At 43.7% G+C, this 20,671-nt stretch overlaps 2 protein-coding genes across 4 annotated transcripts in view; one reads left to right on the top strand and one right to left on the bottom strand.

Annotated features, from left to right (window-relative positions):
• The window catches only part of bahcc1b (BAH domain and coiled-coil containing 1b), a 91,876-nt gene extending 89,380 nt beyond the window's left edge, over positions 1-2,496 (bottom strand). Inside the window, exon 1 of the mRNA XM_027289325.1 lies at positions 2,386-2,496. The gene's annotated coding sequence lies outside the window, so the exon portion shown is untranslated. The remainder of the gene's footprint in view (positions 1-2,385) is intronic.
• slc38a10 (solute carrier family 38 member 10) lies at positions 1,829-20,020 on the top strand. Of its 3 annotated transcripts, none has more exons than XM_027289330.1 (18): positions 1,829-2,062; positions 2,239-2,507; positions 3,705-3,822; positions 4,056-4,101; positions 4,254-4,347; positions 4,542-4,685; positions 7,893-8,017; positions 11,295-11,397; positions 11,792-11,974; positions 12,596-12,707; positions 13,919-14,025; positions 14,118-14,268; positions 15,813-15,980; positions 16,068-16,469; positions 16,565-16,654; positions 17,096-17,116; positions 17,501-17,641; positions 17,738-20,020. In XM_027289330.1, exons 2-18 carry the CDS (start codon positions 2,418-2,420, stop codon positions 19,009-19,011), a joined length of 3,369 nt encoding a protein of 1,122 aa, XP_027145131.1. In that variant the 5' UTR covers positions 1,829-2,062; positions 2,239-2,417; the 3' UTR covers positions 19,012-20,020. The 3 variants fall into 3 exon arrangements, with proteins under 3 accessions (XP_027145131.1, XP_027145130.1, XP_027145132.1); XM_027289329.1 differs by lacking the exon at positions 7,893-8,017 and adding an exon at positions 6,946-7,070; XM_027289331.1 differs by lacking the exons at positions 7,893-8,017; positions 17,096-17,116 and adding an exon at positions 6,946-7,070 and having other exon boundaries at positions 1,831-2,062.
• Positions 20,021-20,671: the final 651 nt, after the last annotated feature.

Raw genomic sequence — 20,671 nt, 5'->3', positions numbered from 1 at the left:
ACACACATACACGTCTACACAATCCAAAATCCCCCCCCGCTCCACCCCATCTGCCTCTCAAAGCTTCATCACATCCCTGCTTCTGAAAATCCTTCATCCCCGGGGGAAAGCACACCCGGCTGGGGGAAAGCTCCCAGGTCAACCCGCGCCCCCCCTCCCTCCCCTACTCCCCTTCCCTTCCCTACCCCTCGCTCCTTCTTCTCTTTCCTGGTCAAACAACACAATAGTCATCTATCAGAGAGGGCACCGGGCAGGCGCTTCGGCTGACAGAAATAAACCCAGTCACTGCCAGCAACATTTCAGGTGCTCGGGCTGATTTTCTCTGACGTCATGCTCGATTGGCCTGTTCTGTTTTAGCCTTTTTCTTTTTGTTCACCCCCACCCCCCTCCCTCCCTCCCTCACACCTTTAGCCCTCCATCCCTCTGTTGCCTGTTTCCCTTTCCTGGAGGGAATCTCTGAGGCATCTAGAAAAACAGGATTCATGCATGTCTGTTGGTATTGTTATGATTACAGAGCTCATCTGTGGCGGACAAACTAGTCATGGCCTTTAATTAAGGAATAAAACTATGTGAAAGCAATAAGGAATTACAAGTAAAACATGCTTAAAGTGTCAAAGCTATACGTACTCTGCAGATAAATGGCCAATATATAATTAAATATGACATTACTAGGTCGTCCTGATGCGTCAGTGTGTCACTTTCTTGTTGTGGTTTAGGTGGAGTTCATTTTAACTCCCCAACCTGGGGTTCAGACCCCCTACAAAGGGTCACAAGATTAATCTGACAAGTCATGACATGATTATAGAAGAAATGATACATAAATCTATATGAATTTTTCTCCTTTTTTTTGTGAAATATCTGACCACTTTGAGCCTCGAGTTATATCTAAAGAAAACCTTCTTAGGGGAAATTACTCTTTGGTGGGACTGATAAGCTGCCCACAGACATCTGTAACAAAGGTCCTAAGTATACAATGTTTTTTTAAGAGGTCAAAAGCTTGAGAAGCTTGGCTTAATCTTTAACAGTTTGTTCTATTTTCTAAGCTAAAATCTTCTGTCTGAAACCTGCAGCCAAGTCAAGGCAAGTTAAGTGGAGTGGGTTTTAACCATATACATAGTTAAACGAGACAGTGTTTTTCCGAGGACCACGGTGCTACATAAAACATAAAGCAGGCAGACAGGATTTTTATTGCACACACATTACAACACACAGTACAACGAGGACAAAATACAACAAGCCATAGCTGTCACTCAATATAGTAAAAAGTATTTACCAATGAAATGTAGTGGAGTAGGATTTTAGGCGAAGCAGCATTAAAAAGAAAGACGAGAGTAAAGTACGCAACAAGAAATGATAAAATGACTAATATACTAGAACAGGGGTCTTCAACCAGGGGTCCGTGCCCCCCGCAGAGGGACTGCAGGGGGTCCGCCAATTAATAATTGACAATTTTTACAAAAATAATTTGTGAGAATTTAAAAAAATACATAACAAAAATGATAAACTGCAAGCATTAATATGCAATAAGAAGCTACTTTTTGACAAAAACTATTTACTAAATAAATTATCCCATTATGCATGAACTTTGTAATCAATCATAAACACATATAGGCTAATAACTCAGTATATAAATAGGTTAATAAGGTGAATAAAGTAAATATAAAGGCCAAGCTTAAAATGTGACTTTTTAAAAAATGTCTGTCCAAGGAGTCCTTGAGCTAAAAAAGGTTGAGACCTCTTGTACTAGGAGAGAGTAATGATTTATGTCCAGCCAGTTCATGACTCTCTGTGACCACCGGTGGGCGCCCGAGTATTTGCACAGCGCTCAAACCTGCAGGCTGTGTCCTCTTCGCTGTCCTCCTCGACTACGAGCCCTGCTTCCTGGATACGCGTTCAGAAAAACAGAGATTTTATCGTCTTTACTTTGCTGCTAACCCGAAGCTCAAACACTCATAAAGACTCATTTAAAACACTGCCTATGACTGTTTAATGTCACCAAATTACCGATGATAACGTAAAAGAGGCGCAGCGAGGCGGTGGGCGCAGCAGTCGCAGAAGAAAGGTGGGTTCATTAAAACAACTAACGGGTTAGCTCAAATGTAATCTTTACAACCTGTCGGGCTTCATTTAAATATACATTATATATTCATGTTTCTGTTTAGTTAGTGGCTGTTTTATTAAAAATAAACTATAAAAGGGGTCCAAGTGTGTCCAAACTCTTTATGTGTTTTCTCTCAGAGCGCCACGTCACAGCTCGGCGGAGGAGTCGGAAAAACACACCCCGCCACTGAGTCCCTGTTCCCGGCGTAGGACCAAACATCACGCACCTTTACGTCAGCGTCAAAGTGCTGCTGTGTCTCCGTGTTTGTGTGGATATTTTCTTACCGGAGGGGAGGGGAGGCCTGTCAACAAGCAAAATGACGGCGTCCAACTGGGGTCTCATCATGAACGTGGTGAACAGCATCGTGGGAGTGAGCGTGCTCACCATGCCCTTCTGCTTCAAACAGGTGGGTCACCTGGCCAGGTGCGACCGTGAAATGTTTCCGACCCCGACCCCCAAACACAAACCCTATATTAACTATCTGCTTAGTATAAAACTCAAACTGTATTAAAGTATTGTTATATAATATTAATTCACGTGTAAGCTGTACCTTAATGTTGCAGTTCATTTTATATAATTGTTGGGTAGTTTAAGCTTTAATAATATATATATATATATATTAGCATGTAATTGCATGCAAAATCTCAATCTGAAAAGCCACACACTCACTCACTAGTTACTTTCCGTCATTACACGTACACTTTGCACAAATGCAAAGACAAGTCAAATTGTGCAGGTGTAGGGAAATGTAAAAGAGAAACACACACGTCGTCTCGCATCGAGCACAAAGTGCTTCAGTTTGTTGTGGTTTATTGTAATAATTGTTGTTCGTAAGCGTGGTGTTTCATTTTACAGAGAGGTGTTTTGTAATATTTAGTCAAACCTCTCTGATTGTTTACCAAAAAAAATTGACCACAAATGGTTGAATCAACCTCCAGCTCCACGACACCGTGCTTCAGTTTGGCCTTGTGTGTTTGACATAACTGCGAAGTGACGTTTCCTTAATGGGTGAAAGTGTAACTGTTACAGCCAGGCGACTTCCTCATGAGATCAACAGACGTTTGGTTGAACATGAACATAATCCACCTGTGTTGAGTCTTTTAAATGATTCGGACACGTTATCTTGCAGGTTTTAGCATGAACACCAAACACAAATGAACGCATGACTGGTCTTTAGGTGTGGTACTGCTGTCCTACTTTTTGCTTGACTGCATTTCTGTTTTTGTTGTGTGTGTGTGGTCATTAACCAAAGTCAATTGCAAACTTAAAATGTTTGCAGTATTTGCAGGCCTTTCTGTAAAGACCGAACTTGGGCAATAAGATGCGTGGGTGGCACTTCTTTAAAAAATTGGAAGTCGGAGATTAAATTTATGTGAATAAGCTGTTTATTGTTATTCTGTGTGTGTGTGTGTGGCACTAATAAGTTTTAAAGACTAAATGTAGTCAAGATAGTTTGAGGGTTGAATCCAATCTAGGGCATCAAGACTTAATCAGGTTGACCAGATGCTTGTATAATTTAATATACAAGGATATTATTTTGTAAGGTGACCAGATTTCAAGGCAACTCTATGGATGAATGAATGTTCGCTCTGTCCTCTTGCAGTGTGGGATAGTGCTGGGGACTCTGCTGCTTTTTTTCTGCTCGTGGATGACCCACAAGTCCTGTATGTTCCTGGTGCACACGGCGAGCAGCACCAAAAGAAGGACTTACGCAGGATTAGGTGAGTTTAAACACACTAACGTATTTAGACTTTCACACAGGAACTGCTGCTTTTTCTTCTTCTTTTTTTTCAATGGAGGAAGTTGCTACGACGATCATCATGACTGTAGACCTTAAAATTTGAAGTTGGTTGTAGTGGTTTGATAGGTATTATCAACACAGAAACTATTTTTAAGTCGCTGCCATCTGTTAGTCCACATGTTGTTCACACTGATGTCACTTTCTCCCCTGCAGCTTTCCATGCGTACGGGAAAGCAGGAAAAACACTGGTGGAGACGAGGCGAGTCTTGTTAACTTACTACACGCAATATTCTGTGTTTGATGTGTGTATTATGAGTCGATCTTCTACAAATAAAAAAACATAATGGAGTCATTTCCAAAATCATAGGCACTTATAATAATCACCTGTCCCCTCTTTCTCTCCCTCTGCAGTATGATCGGTTTGATGTTGGGCACCTGTATTGCCTTCTACGTCGTGATAGCTGATCTGGGCTCAAATTTCTTCGCTCAGCTGTTGGGTTTACAGGTTTGAGATCATTATTTGATAAATTTTTCATACACCCACTGCTCTCTTTTGCATTTCCATTAACTTTTTACTTTGTATTTAGCAACCAAACCAGTTAATAACTGGTTACAAACTGGAATAATTAGATTGAGGCACAAACTAACAATAGGTCAAATCAAGTTCCTCATCGCGTCATGTTGCATGATCCTCTGTAGGTGACCTTCAGTTTTCGCGTGGTGCTGCTGATCACTGTGTCTCTGTTCATCGTCCTCCCTCTGAGCCTGCAGAGGAACATGATGTCCTCCATCCAGTCCTTCTCAGCTATGGCTCTCATGTTCTACACCCTCTTCATGTTCACGGTGAGCTCGCCAAAACACACACATACACACACACACACACACAGCTACGCAATGCACCCGAAGAGACGTTTTTTGCGCCCAAAGCTTGAAAATCAAAATGCATGAAGTAGAACTGCTTTTGATGAAGATGAAAGGATTTTATTGAGTCAGCTGTGCAGTTAGACAGCAAAACAGGTCATGTAAGGTTTATCATAAAGTGCAGTGATAATCTGAGATAATCAGCAGTCCAAAGTATCAGTTAGATCAAAAACAACTTTGTTGTAAATGAGGCTCAGATGTGCATGTGCATCTCACAAACAAATCTAGAAGATCACCTTTTAATTTTTTTCACAGCAACAAGGACAGTTTTTTCTAACAGAATTTTAAATATTACATTTCGCCGCTGAGCTTTTAATTGTAGTTCACAAATACATATTGTACATCAGTGCTTTGTAAACTTGAACATAGTTAATTGGCGGCGCTCTCTGCTTTAACATGAAACTCATTTAAGATAAATGTTATTTTGTTATATTCTGTGTTAATTCTTTCATATTTTCTCCGTTGTACAAACTATGTCTTTCTCACCAACACAATATTGTCTTTCTCCTCTTACTGTTTTTTTTAAAGAGCAAATTCACACTAAATCACATCGGGCAGAAAACAATTGCTGCGCTGCTCTCTATCTGCTGAAACAAAGGCTCTCCCCTGGGAAGGAGGCAACACTTGGAAGTGGCCACTAGAGACATTTAAGCACTGTGAGTGCAAAGTAAATGGAGGTCAGCTAGTCGACTCCACTAAATCACAGATGGTTGCAGCTTTAGGGAATTATATTTCTATATTTGCTCATTTGTTGCCAGATATAAATACGTCAGATGTATTTTACTATACTTACTAAGACTTCCTCTTGACTTATCTGTTGCTGTTTGTACATGTTAAATTCATTTGACAGATTACTCTTATTATTTATTCTCTGATCCTGAGTCAGCATGACATTCCTATTTGGATATATATCTGCCCTAGGTAGTCAGCGTTTATTAGCAACACCACTACACTTAGCTGCTGTAAGTATTTAGAGGTTAAATGCTGACTGTAGTCCTGATGTTGGGGTTGCGCCTTTTCTTCGAAACATTTAAATAATGCTGCACTTCTGGCAACAGTCCATCCAGTGAGACTCTTTAATATAAAATAGTTTATGATGTTGTTGTTTTTTCTTCTGATCTTTCTAAAAGATACGTTTTCTTTCCACCATGGCTTTTTAAAATTGTTTTCAAAGTTAAAAACTGTACATCCACAGTGCAAACTAAGGCTGCAACCAACAAATATTTTCATAATCGATTCATATCTTGACTTTTTTTTCTTTTTTTATTAATTAATTGAATAAACTAGTCTAAAAAATGTCTGAAAACGCTGAAAAATGTTTCCTGGATACCTTTGTGATATCTACCAACAGCTGTTTTTGTCCAACAAACAGCTGAAAACCAAAATATGTATTTAACTATGTTTTTAAAACAGAGAAAAGCAGCAGAGTTCGCACATGGAAAAAGTTGAAACCAGCTAATTTTTTTTACATTTTTGCTTGGCAAATCATCGTCAAATCAATAAATGGATAAATCATTTCAGTACTAGTACAAACGCAGCACAACGTGAAACACCTTTTGACTACTGTTGAACATATATTACAACTTTTGGTATCAGTGTTCGCCCAGTTCATTTAACAGAGCACAGTACATGCCACTAAATTAGAAACTGGTGCAGTGCTAAGCAGCGCTGAAAAACACACGGCCCTCTCACAGCTGACTGAAGTGTGGTCGAGATGTGACCTACTAAAAGCTTTAACCTCAGTGACGTTCCAGCAGCGGTTTTCTGCCTCATGCGATCCAATTAATTTGCTCTTTAAATACACACACACAGTTTGTGAAGTGTGTGTCGTTGTGTTTTACTGACCTGTAGTGCTGCTTCCACAGATTCCTCGCTGCTGTTTACAGGCTCTCTGTGTAATGTGACTTGTAGTTCCATAGCATGGTGATAACCTGGAGCATTGGTGTGGTGTGTGTCTGGCTTCAGATCCAGGCCCGGCCTAGTCCAGACCCCTAACCCTCTAACAGTGATGTATCTTCCCTCCTTCCCTCCCTCCTTTCATCCTATTCCTTCCTGCTCATTTTACCTACTCTACTTCTTTCCCTTGTGTCCTTCTGCTCTCCTTCACTACCTCCTCTCCTCCTCTGCACCTTTTGTTCACTCCCCCTCTGTCCCACTGCTGTTTCTGTTGCCGGTGCTGTAGATAGTGTTGTCGTCTCTGCGCTACGGCATAATCTCGGGCTCCTGGGTGGAGCGGGTTCACCTGTGGCGCTTCAAGGGCGTCATTCAGTGCCTGCCCATTATCGCCACAACCTTCTGCTGTCACCCGTAAGTAAACCACGGAAACCACCCCCGAAATAACACCACCGTAAGGGCAGTGGCGGGGGGGTGGAGAGTGAAGGAAGCCTGATGTTCCCCCTGCGACTTTACGCTCCTTAACCTCCCCTGCTCCTCCTCTCGCCTACCTGAATTTTCCACCCACTCCTCGCAATCATCCCCATTTTTTTTCACCGGGTTTTGGTCTGAGCCATTTGAGCTCTGTGAGTGTGTCTGTGTGTGTGTGGGAGGGGGGGTTTATGGTGGCAGTAGTAGTAAGGAAGAGGAGTCCAACATAACTGAAGCGAAAGTTTCATCTCTGCTGCCCTCTCACCACCGCCCCACACTCAAGATGAACAGCCTGGGTGTGGGTGCGGGTGGCTGGAGGGTTTATGGAGTGTTCTTCTGTCCTCTGGGACTTAATCAGGTAATTTAAAGGAGCAAGACGTAGGAAACGCATGCTGATCGAAAACCTGTGGGGCAGTTTTTGTCTCTACCCTTCCACTTATTTAAAAAAAATCCAAATTATGATTTCTTCATTACGCATCACCTCCATGACTCAATTTTGTCAGCAACGACAGGTTTTTAGTTCAGTATGAGGTTTCTTGTCATGTCTCTTTGTTGTTTCCCTTTCTTCATTTTATCTGGTGTTCTCTCCTCATTCATTACTTTCATTATCTGTCTGTGAGCCGTCAGCATGGGTGCAGCCCCCCCCTACCCCGTTCCTCCCTTCCTCCCTCTTCTTCGTGCTCTTCCCCCCCCACTTGTCTTCATTTGGTTCGGGCCGTAACTCCCCTCCATTCCCCCCCCTCCCCCTTCCTCCTTCCCCCTCAGATGGTGCTGTCCTCGTTCAAACACGGGCTGCTCAGCGGCTGGTGGATAGGGCAGGTCAATGTGGTGCGCTGGGAGGGTGTGTTTCGCTGTCTCCCCATCTGTGGCATGGCCTTCGCCTGTCAGTCGTAAGTACTCCTCCCGCCCCTCCACCCCGCACGGGGACCACGTAAAGAAACTAACAGTCAAACAAGACTCGAAACAAAATTCAGAATATGGAAAAATCTGACATTAGTCCTGAAATCGTGTGGTGGGTAAGATGATCAAACGGTCTGCAGCAGCACACTGAATTGAATCTTTCATTGCTGCATGTAGAAACTGGTCAAACATCACAGTCAGTGCATGTGTACTTGCATCATTCCTTTAAGCCACAGTGGGGGGTTTGGAGTGAGTTTGGTCATGTAAAGAGAGAGACAGATTTGTGGTGGAGGTGAGGTCGTTTGCCAAATTGCAAAGGGAGGCTGCTTATTTTTGCTACTGTGCTTTTCACAGTGGGCTCATCTGTTTCTGCTCCACTGATAGGTCTGCCCTCTCTAGAAATAATCGAAGACTTCAACTGCTATTTGTGCACGCTACTGCAATTAGCACCAGTGACAAGCCAAATACTGGTTAAAATATGAAAGTGGCTGGTGGATTTCAGACAAAAACAATGATTTATCATTGAATGGCCGATGAAAATGAACATTGTGATAGATGTTTCGCATTTGTCGACACAAATAAGACTCAATTTGGCCATTATGGAAAGCAAACTTAAGTCAAATAGTTAAAAATGGATTGGATTCAGAAGTTCTCGAGTGTTGGCTCGAAGAATAAAAACATTTCGGTGAACTTTTATGCCTATTTTACAAGTTAAAATTAGCAAAATGTACACAGATGCAGACCTAGCCTGTGGGACAGACACTGCACATACACAGACATGCAAAAAGTAAATAGACACCTTTTTAATTTTAATTTTAATGAAGGTGTCTATTTACTTCTTGCATGTCTGTGTACATTAAAATAATTTTTTTCTGCCACTGGGTAAGAAGGTTTTCCCGCTAATGTTGGCATTCCATCAAAAGTGACTGCAGAAAAACACTACATGTCACTCCTCACAGCTTAATCAGAGCTTCTCCACGTCACCGCAATTATTCATTTCTCCATTTTCATCCATCTGCATGCTCTGTCACTGCCTCTCTATCTCTGTCCCGTCCTCTACGCTTTTACTGCTTGCTCTGGGTTTTTGCGGTTAGTCGAACGTGTGAAGGTCTAGCGGGGATCTGTGTGCGCAAAGTCTTATCTTTGATTTGAATTCAGCGCCTGGGGGCGGGGGGGGGGTAAGAGATGCAGGGAGTGTTACGGTGAGGTCATTCACAGCCAGATGTTTGGGTGGTGGTACTGTATGGGTTTGTTTGTGTGAGAGAGAGAGTGAGGTAAGTGGCAGGAGTGGGCCACTGCAAGCCTCGAGACTGAAACGAGATTTAAATTAATGTAATCGCACAGAGCCAACATAACATTATGGTATGTCGGGGGGGGCGCGTTTATTAGCAAGTGAGGTGTGCGCGTGTTCGAGGAAGAAAGAAAGTGTGCGCCTGTGTGTGTGTGTGTTTTTATGTTGTGTGTTTTGTGCGCCGGTTCCCACTAGCGGTGCTGAGTGATATTTGGCAGGGTGATTTCTTGGCCTGCGGTCAGGCCGAGCGAGGCGAGCGCTCCGTTAGGCGGCAGGCAGCTTAAGCCAAACCACTAATCAACACATTGGAGCGCCGCCATCTTACAGACACACACTGATGTATTCACAGGCTGATTAAACAGCTCTCAGCACATTGGATTTTTATTACATTCATGAAATGTGTTTACTTTCAGTTAAAACATTACTTAACATCACCATTATGACGGGATGGGAGCTGGCCCCGTTGTTTTTTTGGCTGCACGTTTTTTTTGAATGACGAGGAGCAGTTAGCTCATAATGGAGAGGACATAAGAGAAACATGTGCAGCGGAAAATGTCCCTCTGTGATGCTACCGTCAGCATGCTCTCAACTCCAAGTTAATGATATTATCTACAGCCCAACACACACACACACACACCCCCCCACGTTGGCTCTGAAGACCTTCTCCGTCATATTTCCTCCATTTAAGGGGCAGCGTTAAAGCAAAAACACATTAGCCCCTGAGTCAGGACTATTGAGTGACCATTAGATGCTTTAGCTCCCCACTTACAATATGCCGTTTTATTTAACCTTGGCCACGAGATTTACTGGTTTGCGGATTAAACAAGCGTCAAGAAAAAGCACCACGGGACAGTGGTTGCTCATAAAACCAGAGTGTGTGAAAGGGAGACAGGCAAAGAGAGAAGGAGAGAGCGAGAGAAAGTTATGGTTTCTTTCTCTCGCTCTCTCGTTTCTTCTCTCTGTTTCCTCCTTTCACATATACACGATGGGGGAGAGAGAGAGAGAGAGAAAGAGAAGAGGCGAGCACAAAGAGTCTGCCAGGAAAGTTTATAATTCTCTAAAACCCGCCAGGCACTCGCTGTTATATATAAAGCCTGTAAATTCACTGGGTAATGTGGCGATAGTCCCCTCCACTCCTCCTCCTCACTCTCTTATGGCGCAGGATAGAAAATGACAGAGGGAGACAGATACGTGGGTTTACAGACAGACCAGACAGTCTTAGGTTTCAGTCTCAGACAGCCTTGACTACTGCCCGTTCTGTGTCACACACATACAAGCGCACACTCAACACAAAACACTTCCCACGCACTCCACCCTCACTGCCATGACTTCCATCTACTGCCATTTGAAAAATTGAACTGCAATTAAAAAAAAAAAAACCTGTTAATTGTTAATCAATATTAAAAAATCTACAAGCTGAGAATGTTGTTGCATTCATGTGCTTGTACAACTTGTATGTTGGTGTGCTTCATGTCTGGATCACAAGCGTCTGAATTATGTCTGGCTGTGTTGGACTAGGGGTCCATTTTTGCAGGTATTAATCAACCAGCTGATAATTCACGGGGCAAATCCATCACTTAATGACTCAATAGATCTTTTCCAAACTTATCACCCATAGGTCGATGCCATCAATCTGCAAATTTACATTAGTAAGAAGACATAAATAACAATCATGAAATATGCATTGACTACATCTTAGTAGACAAATCTTAATTTGATTTGTTTAAACTTTAATGAGATGAATCGTTTTATTAATTTGAATATTGATTGGAACAAATGGGTCCTAAATGGCTGCACAAAAAAAAACGCAGGAGTCTTCTTTCCTGGACTCTTCCTGCTAGACTTCCCATTATAAAAGTTGTCTATCTGATAATCCAGACAGCACATGAATGCACAGCAGCAGCATCAATTGTGTGGTCTTGGTGTCATTCAGCACGCAGACGTTGTGTTGTCGTTGGGCTGCTTGTCTCTCACAGGCAGGTGCTGCCGACCTACGACAGCCTGGACGAGCCGTCCGTCAAGCGCATGAGCACCATCTTCACCTCGGCCCTCAACGTAGTCACCATCTTCTACATCACTGTGAGTGGAGGAAAAAAAAATAACACTTCCACGAACATACCGGCTACATTTGCCACTGTCAGTGCTGTTACATGGAAACCTTGTGATATTATGAGATCACAGAGTATCAGCTTGTTCTGTTCTTCAAATCTCCTTAAATGAATGCCTAAACATTTATTGAATTCTGTTTTTTCTTCTTGTTAGAAATAAGGTAAATTTTTATATTTGTAAAGTTGCCCTTGTAGCCTTTTAAACTGGCCTTAAAGAATCTTAAGATGTGATAGTGAGGCGAGGTGTTTCCATCAGACAGCACAGCAGATGTGTTTCATTTCAACCTTCCTACCTACATATTCACCTCTTTTTGCTCTACTCCCATCCCCTGTATCCGCTTCCCTCCACCTCTCTCTGAACCAAGGTGGGTTTCTTCGGCTACGTCAGTTTCACGGAGAACATCGCAGGCAACGTGCTGATGAACTTCCCGTCCAACCTGGTGACAGAGATGATCCGCGTGGGCTTCATGATGTCCGTCGCCGTCGGGTTCCCCATGATGATCCTGCCCTGCCGCCAGGCCATCAACACCATGCTTTTTGAGCAGCAGGTGAGCTCGAGTTTGCCACCAATAAACCATAAGATAGACAGGAATTCAAAAACAGAAGTTAAGTGTGGAGTTCAAGCAGGTGTTGCCTAGATTAAACATACAGTAAATCATAACTTCTGCATATTTCTTGTCCTTTTAAATTAAATAATTTAAATGTTAAGTTACATTTTATTTGGGATCGGCACTCCCATCCTGTTACACAGTTGATTAATAATGACAACAGAAGCATGTTGCTCCATGTAAACTGTGATGTCAGTTGAATTGTTATCCTATCCAAAGATTGCAAGTATATAAACACATCAGGGTTGTAAAAATCCTTTTTCAGAGGATGTTGTATCATTTTCTTGTGATTTTAAACTCCAGTATAGGTAATATCTATTGCAGGGGAAGAAAAGGTTTTGATGAAAACCTGACCAGTAGCACTGACTGTTGGCAATATGATGATGAGAAATAAAACAATATTGCGTACAAGGATCGGTGTGGCCACAACACTTGAATGACTGGAGCACAGACTACCCACGAAACAAAAGTCAAATCGTACGAAAATACAATCATAAATTTGAGATTTCATTTCTTTATTTAGTCTTTCCTCTCATCTCGCTCTCCGTTTCTGTCTCACAGCAGAAGGATGGGACGTTTGCAGCCGGGGGTTACATGCCTCCTCTCCGCTTCAAGGCGATCACCCTCTGCATTGTGTTTGGCACCATGCTGGGAGGCATTCTCATCCCCAACGGTACGACCTGCAAGTGTGTGAACAATGAGGCATGGAGTGAAATTGCATGTGTGTGCGCGTAAGTGTACAGCTCGCCAACTGGAGGTCTTTAAGGTGCATGTGTTCCTTTATGTGGGCGGAGTAGCTGGGGAGCTTTAAGACGTGTGTGAATGTGACTTTACGAGTCAGTGACTGTCACACTCTAACACAGTCCTTAAATCAGGGCCCTAACTTTTATCTCCTTTTAGACGGGCGGACGGGAAGATAGGGCTATTATTCTCCCAGACTCTCTCACACACACACACACACACACACACACACACACACACACACAACCCCATGTACACACCAATATTGGCTCTCTGTCAGGTTCTTTGAGTCTGTCCGTCCCCCCTCACAAACGGCTCCAAAATGGTGGAGATGTAAAGGTTAGCATGAGTTTATGTTTTATTCATCCTTTATATGGTGGTTGTTTGTTAAACTTTTGATTGGGTGGACACAGACACACACATACACACACACACACACATACACACAAAGCGGGTTTGGCTGGCTCTTTGTGTATCTAATCAGACTAATAGACTGAGGAGAAGGGAGGTAAGGACCCCGGGGTGAATGGACACTAAATCTGAGGGAGACAATATGGTGTCCGTCCTCTGGATGAACGATAGGTTTCCAGGCCCGGCGCCCAGCCGGCCCGGTCCACAGAGATAGACAGGGGTGGGGCCAGGGCTGGCTGCTGCCAGGGGGAGGGGGGTCATGGATGTGAGCCTGGGGCTGGTTATGAATGGCTGAGGCAGGTATGAATGGAGCTAGTGAGAAAGAGTCGGGATATGAGTTTTTTAGCACAGGAGATACGGAGCAGTGCGCTCAGCCGGACGTGACCTCCTCAACTTGGCTCCAGGTTTCACCCAGCGAGCTCTACAGTGGTTTCCAACCATTTTTGCAGCATAGCCCCACATCCAGATGCGCTCAGCACCACCTGTCAATTTGTTTAAAGTGGATGTTAAATAACATCACACACACTTGATAGTGTACGTTCAGGTCGGTTTGGTGACGCTTGCTTTTGTACTACTACCACCTGGAGTTGCAGAACTTGGATCTTTCAACCATTCATCCATTACTTTTAACTGTCTTTTATTTACTACAATATACGTCCTGACGACTGCAGATTTACGTCCCTGGTCGGGGAGTCAGAAGATAATCTCTGTGTTTTTCTTTCCTCTCTTTAGTGGAAACCATTCTGGGTCTGACTGGAGCCACCATGGGCAGCCTCATCTGCTTCATATGTCCCGCTCTCATCTACAGAAAGATCCAGAAGAATGGCATCATCGCTCAGGTGACAGAATCAGTTACTTTCCTGATCATTTGCTTATTGAGAATGTTCATAGTTTCTGACCTGCTTTTCTGTTTTTTCTCTCCGTCCTGTAGCTGGTGCTTTGGGTGGGTCTGGGCATTCTGCTGGTCAGCACCTTGACCACCCTCTCAATTTCAGCCAGAAGTCCTGGCATCAAGGTCCAAGCTCCTCCTCCACCAGCACCTGACAAGAACAACCTGCTGCCAGACCTCCCTGACCTGCACGGTAAAGATCATGGCATGAATTAATGGCAGTCACTTATCTCCTTGATGGAATGTAGATTAAAGTGGTTTACTAATGATCCATGGAAGCATTTACCTCAACGGGCCAGACCCAGGCTTGTCTGCAATGTCTGAGAGTGGGCAGCAGTGCTGCATGTAATTATTTCATGCCAAAGGCACGGGCAGCACAAGGGAATATGTTTACTTCTTTTATTTTCAAAGTTGTGATCTGCAGCGCCCTAAAACAGCGGCGTAAAGAGAATACGAGGCTGTGGCAAAGAGCCAGTGAGACTAAAACAAAGGCACAAAGCCACCGCAGAAAAAGGAGCTCTTTCATCTCGGTGAGAAGAAAAGATGGAGACAGACAGAGTGACTGATAGACAGACAGACAGCCAGAGTGAGGAGATAACCTCTTGATAATATCTGAGTGCAGCGCTCAGTGGTTGACATTGATGGAGCGAGAGTGATGCCCTTCAAACTCGAGTAATTTCTCTCCACCCCTCTACCTCTGTTTCATTTCTCCTGCCATCCCCTCCCCCCAAAATACATTGTCTGCACCCCTCCGACCCCCGCCCTTCCATATCTCCTGTGGCAGCTATAAAATGCCTGCAAGCTCTAGCTGCATAAAGGCAAGAGGGCGATATGGGTTTGGGGAGGGGTGCAGACGAAACAAATGGAAATGAGACTGAGAGGAACCCTTTGAGTTCTCGGTTTGTGGGTTAAACAGGAGGGCTTTTAGTTTCACTTCCTGTTTTACCCTGTGGTTCTTCAGCAACGTCTTTTTCTAACCAGAAGTCTTTCTGTCTCTTAGTCTGAACTTCTCTTCTGTTTTACTGAATTCTTTCCACATATTTTTGACTCCAGGTGAAACCCATGTAGCCCGACCTCCACACCTGTTTCCTTTTGGTCACTTTGAATTTGAATTCATCCCCCCCTCTCTCTCTTATCTTTGCTCTCCTGCTCATTCATTATGCCACACCAGCTGTGTTTGCCGCCTGCCTTTGCCGGTATTTGCTGCCACCTAGTGGATCCACTCATTAGAAATAGCTTGAAATCAATTAACTGCGGAGTGTATCAGCACACACAATTTGTGTGAGATATGCAGAGGCGTTAATTTATTCGAATGCCAGCAGTTAATGTGTGTAATAAACACAACTGTACGAGAAAATAAAGAGTACGTGTCAGGGCCGGTGTTAAATAGTAATGCACAGGAATACATAGTCGTTTTACGTTTCTCAGACAGACAGGACACAAACTGGGAAAGTGGAATAAATGAGGTGTCAATTTTATGGTTTCTTAATTTAGTCGCAGTAATGTGTCTCATATTTTTCAGACTGACTGTATATACTGGCTGCAAAGGCAAATAAAAAGCTCACCAGCAGCAGTACTAAACAAGACATCATAGCATTAAAAGTTTATTTTTATGGTTGTATAAATTGTATGTTGTCATTTCACTTTCACGGACAGCACAAAGGATCTTGGAATATGTTCATAGAGGTGATATCCAGTAGCAGTTTTCTGTGTTGTAATAGGTTGTTTTGTGTGTAGATAATCCTGCAAACAAGAAGCCAGTGGAGATAGAAAAACCAGACGTTCCTGCTGTGGAAGTGGTACAACATGTAGACAGGGCTGAGCCCCCACAGATTAAAGGACCAGTGGAAGTTCCTGAAAGAAAGAAGAAGGAGGAAGAGGCACAGCTGGACCGCCCCGATGCTGGTAAGCAAACTGAACCAATGCTCGACTCTTACCTGGTTCTGTAAATGAATTGTGGCTAATGAACAATGTTTCGTCTGTTTTCCCCAGGCGTCGCTGTGCCAGAGGGGGAGGCCCATCGCCACGAACCGCCCATCCCTCATGACGAGGTCAAGGTAGACACAAGAAACTTGGAGCCAAAGGAGGAGAAAAAACCACCCGTGGAAGAACCCCAAAAAGACGAAGAGCAAGTGCACGTTGTGAAGGTCGAGAACAAAAGAGACAACAGTGCTGAAGAGAAACCAAAGCCGGCAGAGGCTGGCCAGTCCAATGAGGTGGTGGAGAAGCCGGTTGCGGACGTAGACAAAAAGCAGGACGTTCCCGCACTACAGAAAGTTGAGAAGCTCGATCCTGTGAAAAATCCTCTTCCTGGGAATGGGGCTGCGTTAGAAAACCAGGCAGTCGGGGCAAAAGTCGACAGTGTGATTAAAGCTCCAGATGCTGCAGGGAAACGTGAGTATTTGATGCTGTAGTTTAACGCAGCTGGGTAGCAAAACCGTTTTAAAGAAGATGCGACATTGACCTGGTGATATTTTCTGATCCTTCAGTGGCAGTACCTGAAGGAGAGCATCATGCTGCTGCTGCAGAGGAGGCTCCAGCTGCAGACAGCAAAGACACAGCAGACGAGAAATTGGATGGTAAGTAGAGCAGAAAACCAAAAGACGTATGAAAAAAAATGGAGGAACTAAAATGCAACAAATTGGAGGCAGGTTGCAGGAAAGAACACCTGTTAAATTCAAAACACTTAATCACAAAATGTTGTAATAAATACGCAGTGGTCTGCTGCATGCTGTTTTTCTTCATCTCAGTTTGCTTGTTTTATCTTATGTGACCTAATCTCCGTGCTCTGTTCTCGCTTTTTGTGCCTGTTTTTTGACAGTAAAAGACAGACATAGAGCAGAGATATTCAAATCCATTCCTTTCTTCTACTTCTTGACCTGGCTTGATACACTACGCAGTCATTTTGGCTTTTGTTGACTTTCTTGTTCTGTTCACTTTTTGCCCTCTCTCTCTCTCTCTCCTCCATTTTTACCCTCTTTTATTTCTTTCTTTCCTTCTCTTCCGGACTCCTATCACAGTGATAAAAAAGCTGGTTGCAGGTATGAATTCCCTCTTGCCTCTTCTCTTTATCTCCGTCTGTCGCTCTGTCGTTCACTCACTGGGCCGATTAAGTTAATAGATATTTACATAAATGTACAGTATGTATATTAATTTGTGTTTTTATCCTATAACTAAATAATGTGCCAGTGTAGAAACCCACTCACCTTGCCCCCTAACATAGTTTGTTTGTGTCTACAGCTGCCCATTCCCGTTCATGTTTAAAGCTACAACCTTAGAGATATGTGTTTTGAATAGACCAGTTAGACAGTACTTAGTCTTTTCCCTCCCCTCTCACCTAGATAACTGTCCTCACATCAGCCTAACTAAGCTTCCTGACTTGATAAGGTTGTGACTTATTTTAATTCAACATCTTTGCCATGTAGAAGGCCAGCTCGACCACGCTGTGCTGCTGCAGGTGATCAAGGAGCAGCAAGAGCAACAGAAGAGACTTCTTGACCAGCAGGAGAAACTACTGGCTGTCATAGAAGAGCAACACAAGGAAATCCACCAGAAACAACCGGCGGGTGCGTATACACATAATGTTCTACACACATGACATGACACTTGGTGGTAATGTTCAACTTGAGAAAGAAATGTGACTAAGTGTTTCTAACTGAAAGGGGCTGCTGGAGAAGGTGAGCCAGAGAAAAGCAACCAGGAACAGGAAGGTGGCGCAGCAAAGCCCAAGGAGCAGCCCAAGGAGCAGCCCAAGGAGGGAGTCGGAGCTGGAGCTGGGGTTGGAGTTGGAGTTGGGGCTGGGGCTGGAGCTGGAGCTGGAGCTCCACAGGGTGGAGTAGCTGAGCCTCATGCCGTTGCCCAGAATCAGGCTCAGGCTGGGGATAATATTGCTAAGGTCGAGGCTCCTAAAGTAGCTGTTCAAGCAGCTTACAAGGAAGATGTCCACGGTGCAGCTGTAGCAGAATCCCATAGGCAGAGTGAGCTGGGGGCGAGGGGAGTGCCACTGGGAAAGAAAAGACCCGACGACCACCAGGTTGCAGCACAAAATGATCAGGTAGCTCAGCCTAATGGTGAAGAAAGAGGCCTGGACAGCGACAAAGAAAATCAGAAAAAAGAACAGATAAAGAAAGAGGTCCAAGCAAGACTGGAAGAGCTTGAGAGGGAGAAGAAGGAAAAGGTGGCCAGAGAACAGGAGTTAGCAAGACTAGAGAAAGAAAAGATAGAGAAAGAAAAGATAGAGAAAGAAGTGCAGGCAAGGGTGGAAAAAGAGCGACTGGAGAGGGAGAGACAAGAGAAGTTGGAGAGAGAGAGGATAGAGAAAGAAGTGCAGGCAAGGGTGGAAAAAGAGCGACTGGAAAGGGAGAGAAGAGAGAAGCTGGCCAGAGAAGAGGAGCTGGAAAAAGAGAGACTCGCACAGGAGAAAGCTGCAGAAGAGAAACAGGCAGACAATGAAATAGTTGAGAGAGCAAGGAAAGAGAAGAATTTGGAGGAGACTCGTGAGAGGTTGGCCCAGCTGGAGCGAGACAGAGAAGTCAGAAATGCTGCAAAAGCTGCGCAGGGGGGTGAGAGAGAAGACCTCGAACCTTTGAAGAATGGAGGACGAGACCTCAAAGAGAAAGCTGTTGCTCAGGCGGACCCCAGAGAAGGTGTGAGAGACGAGGCCGTCAAAGCCGAGGCTCACCCCCAGGGCTCCCCGGAGAAAGTCAGGGACCAAGGAGAGATGGATCTAAGGCGGAGGCGCAGGGCACTGGGACCCGGAGAGGCTGGAGGGCCTCCAGAGGAGAACGGGGGACCCAGGAGGGTGCCGGGGCTGGAGCCTCTGCTGGAGCTGGGGGGCTCCGACCTGCATGTCGCCCTGGAGGAGCAGCTGCTGGCTGGGGCGATGGTGCACTCACGGCAGATTAAACAGGCCTCGGAGGACGAGAGAGCGAAATAACACACATCAGACACACACCTGCAGACGACTTCTAATACTGTGGACCGTGATAACGTTGCCTTACATTCTTTCTTGCCTTCAGAAATGTTATGGACAAAGAGGAACATTTTCTCTTTCCTAATACTGTGTTATAACCAAAAGTCTTTATCAAAGAGCAAAGTGTATGTAAATATTAACTTATTTTTGTCTTTAAGAGGAGAGTTATTGTTGAAATGTACTGTATATAAACCTATGCAAATACCATTTTATGGAGTGTTAAGACAGGGTGAATATATTGTTATATGTTTGTATTTGAGTCACCTTAGCTGCATTTCATCCACCCGTTTTGTGGAGTGTGCCTCTCCGTGGGATGTGTGCTTTATCGTACCTCCTGTGCTCATTTTGTGTTAAAAGTACTGGTCAATTTGTTTTTCTCTGTGTTATTTTAAGATGTAAATATATTTGTTGTGCGATCAATGTTTCATGTGATGTGGTTTCAGGCGCCTTGGTGTAAGTGTTGTGTTTCGCTATACTTTCAAGTGAAAGTACCTGAATACAACCTCACGCCGGAGCTACGAGGTATTGAGTGTAGCCTAACTATTTCATAAACTACACACGGTGAAGCGGCTTCATCCATGGCTAGTTACTAATCATTCCATCTCCTCGTTGTTTTATCAGTGCCTTCCAATCCGTATGCTGCAGCAGTGATATTTTGTCAAAACAAAAACAATGCGGCTGTTCTCAGTTTCAGTTTGTGGTCTTTTTTTCTTTCCGCTGGACCCCTTACTGTAAACATTACAGTAATTATGAGAAAATATAGATTGCGTTAACGACATTGGAAGGAAAATATGTTTGTAGTCTTTCTTAGTAATCCAACTTTTCAGAAAATTCCTCAATCCGTTAGCACTTTGACACATGCTGGACCTTTTGCTTTGTACAAGATGCTATTTTTATGACTATTTTTCTATGTGCATTGTATTTCTGTACATTTTGCTAATAAGAATAAATAAAAACATCTCTATGACGTCCATGGGTGTTGGTCTGTCGTTCACTCACTGGACCTTTTATCAGTTAATAGATATTTAAATAAATGTACAGTATGTATAATAATGTGTTTTTATCTTAACTAAATTATGTGCCGGTGTAGAAACCCACTCACCTTGCCCCCTAAAATAGTTTGTTTGTGTCTGAGGTGTGTGTTTGAATAGATCAGTGAGACAGTACTTGGTCATCTCTTACCTCCATAACTGGCCCCACATCAGCCTAACTAAGCTTCTTGACCTATTTTAATTCAACATCTTTGCCATGTAGAAGTCCAATTCGACCATGCCGTGCTGCTGCAGGTGATCAAGGAGCAGCAAGAGCAACAGAGGAGACTTCCTGACCAGCACGAGAAACTATTGGCTGTCATAGAAGAGCAACACAAGCACCAGAAACAACTGGCAGGTGTGTATACACATAATGTTCTACGGACTGAGCCTTTTATCAGTTAATAGATATTTACATACATGTACAGTATGTATATTAATTTGCATTTTTACCATATAACTAAATTATGTGCCAGTGTAGAAACCCACTCACCTTGCCTCCTAAAATAGTTTGTCTATAGCTGCCCATTCCCGTTTACGTTTAAGGCTACAACCTATATCTTGACCTATTTTAATTCAACATCTTTGCCATG

This window comes from Larimichthys crocea, chromosome XVI (assembly GCF_000972845.2).
Source record: "Larimichthys crocea isolate SSNF chromosome XVI, L_crocea_2.0, whole genome shotgun sequence".
In the NCBI taxonomy this organism is placed as follows: Eukaryota; Metazoa; Chordata; class Actinopteri; family Sciaenidae; genus Larimichthys; species Larimichthys crocea.
This window is presented reverse-complemented; position numbering and strand designations above follow the sequence as displayed.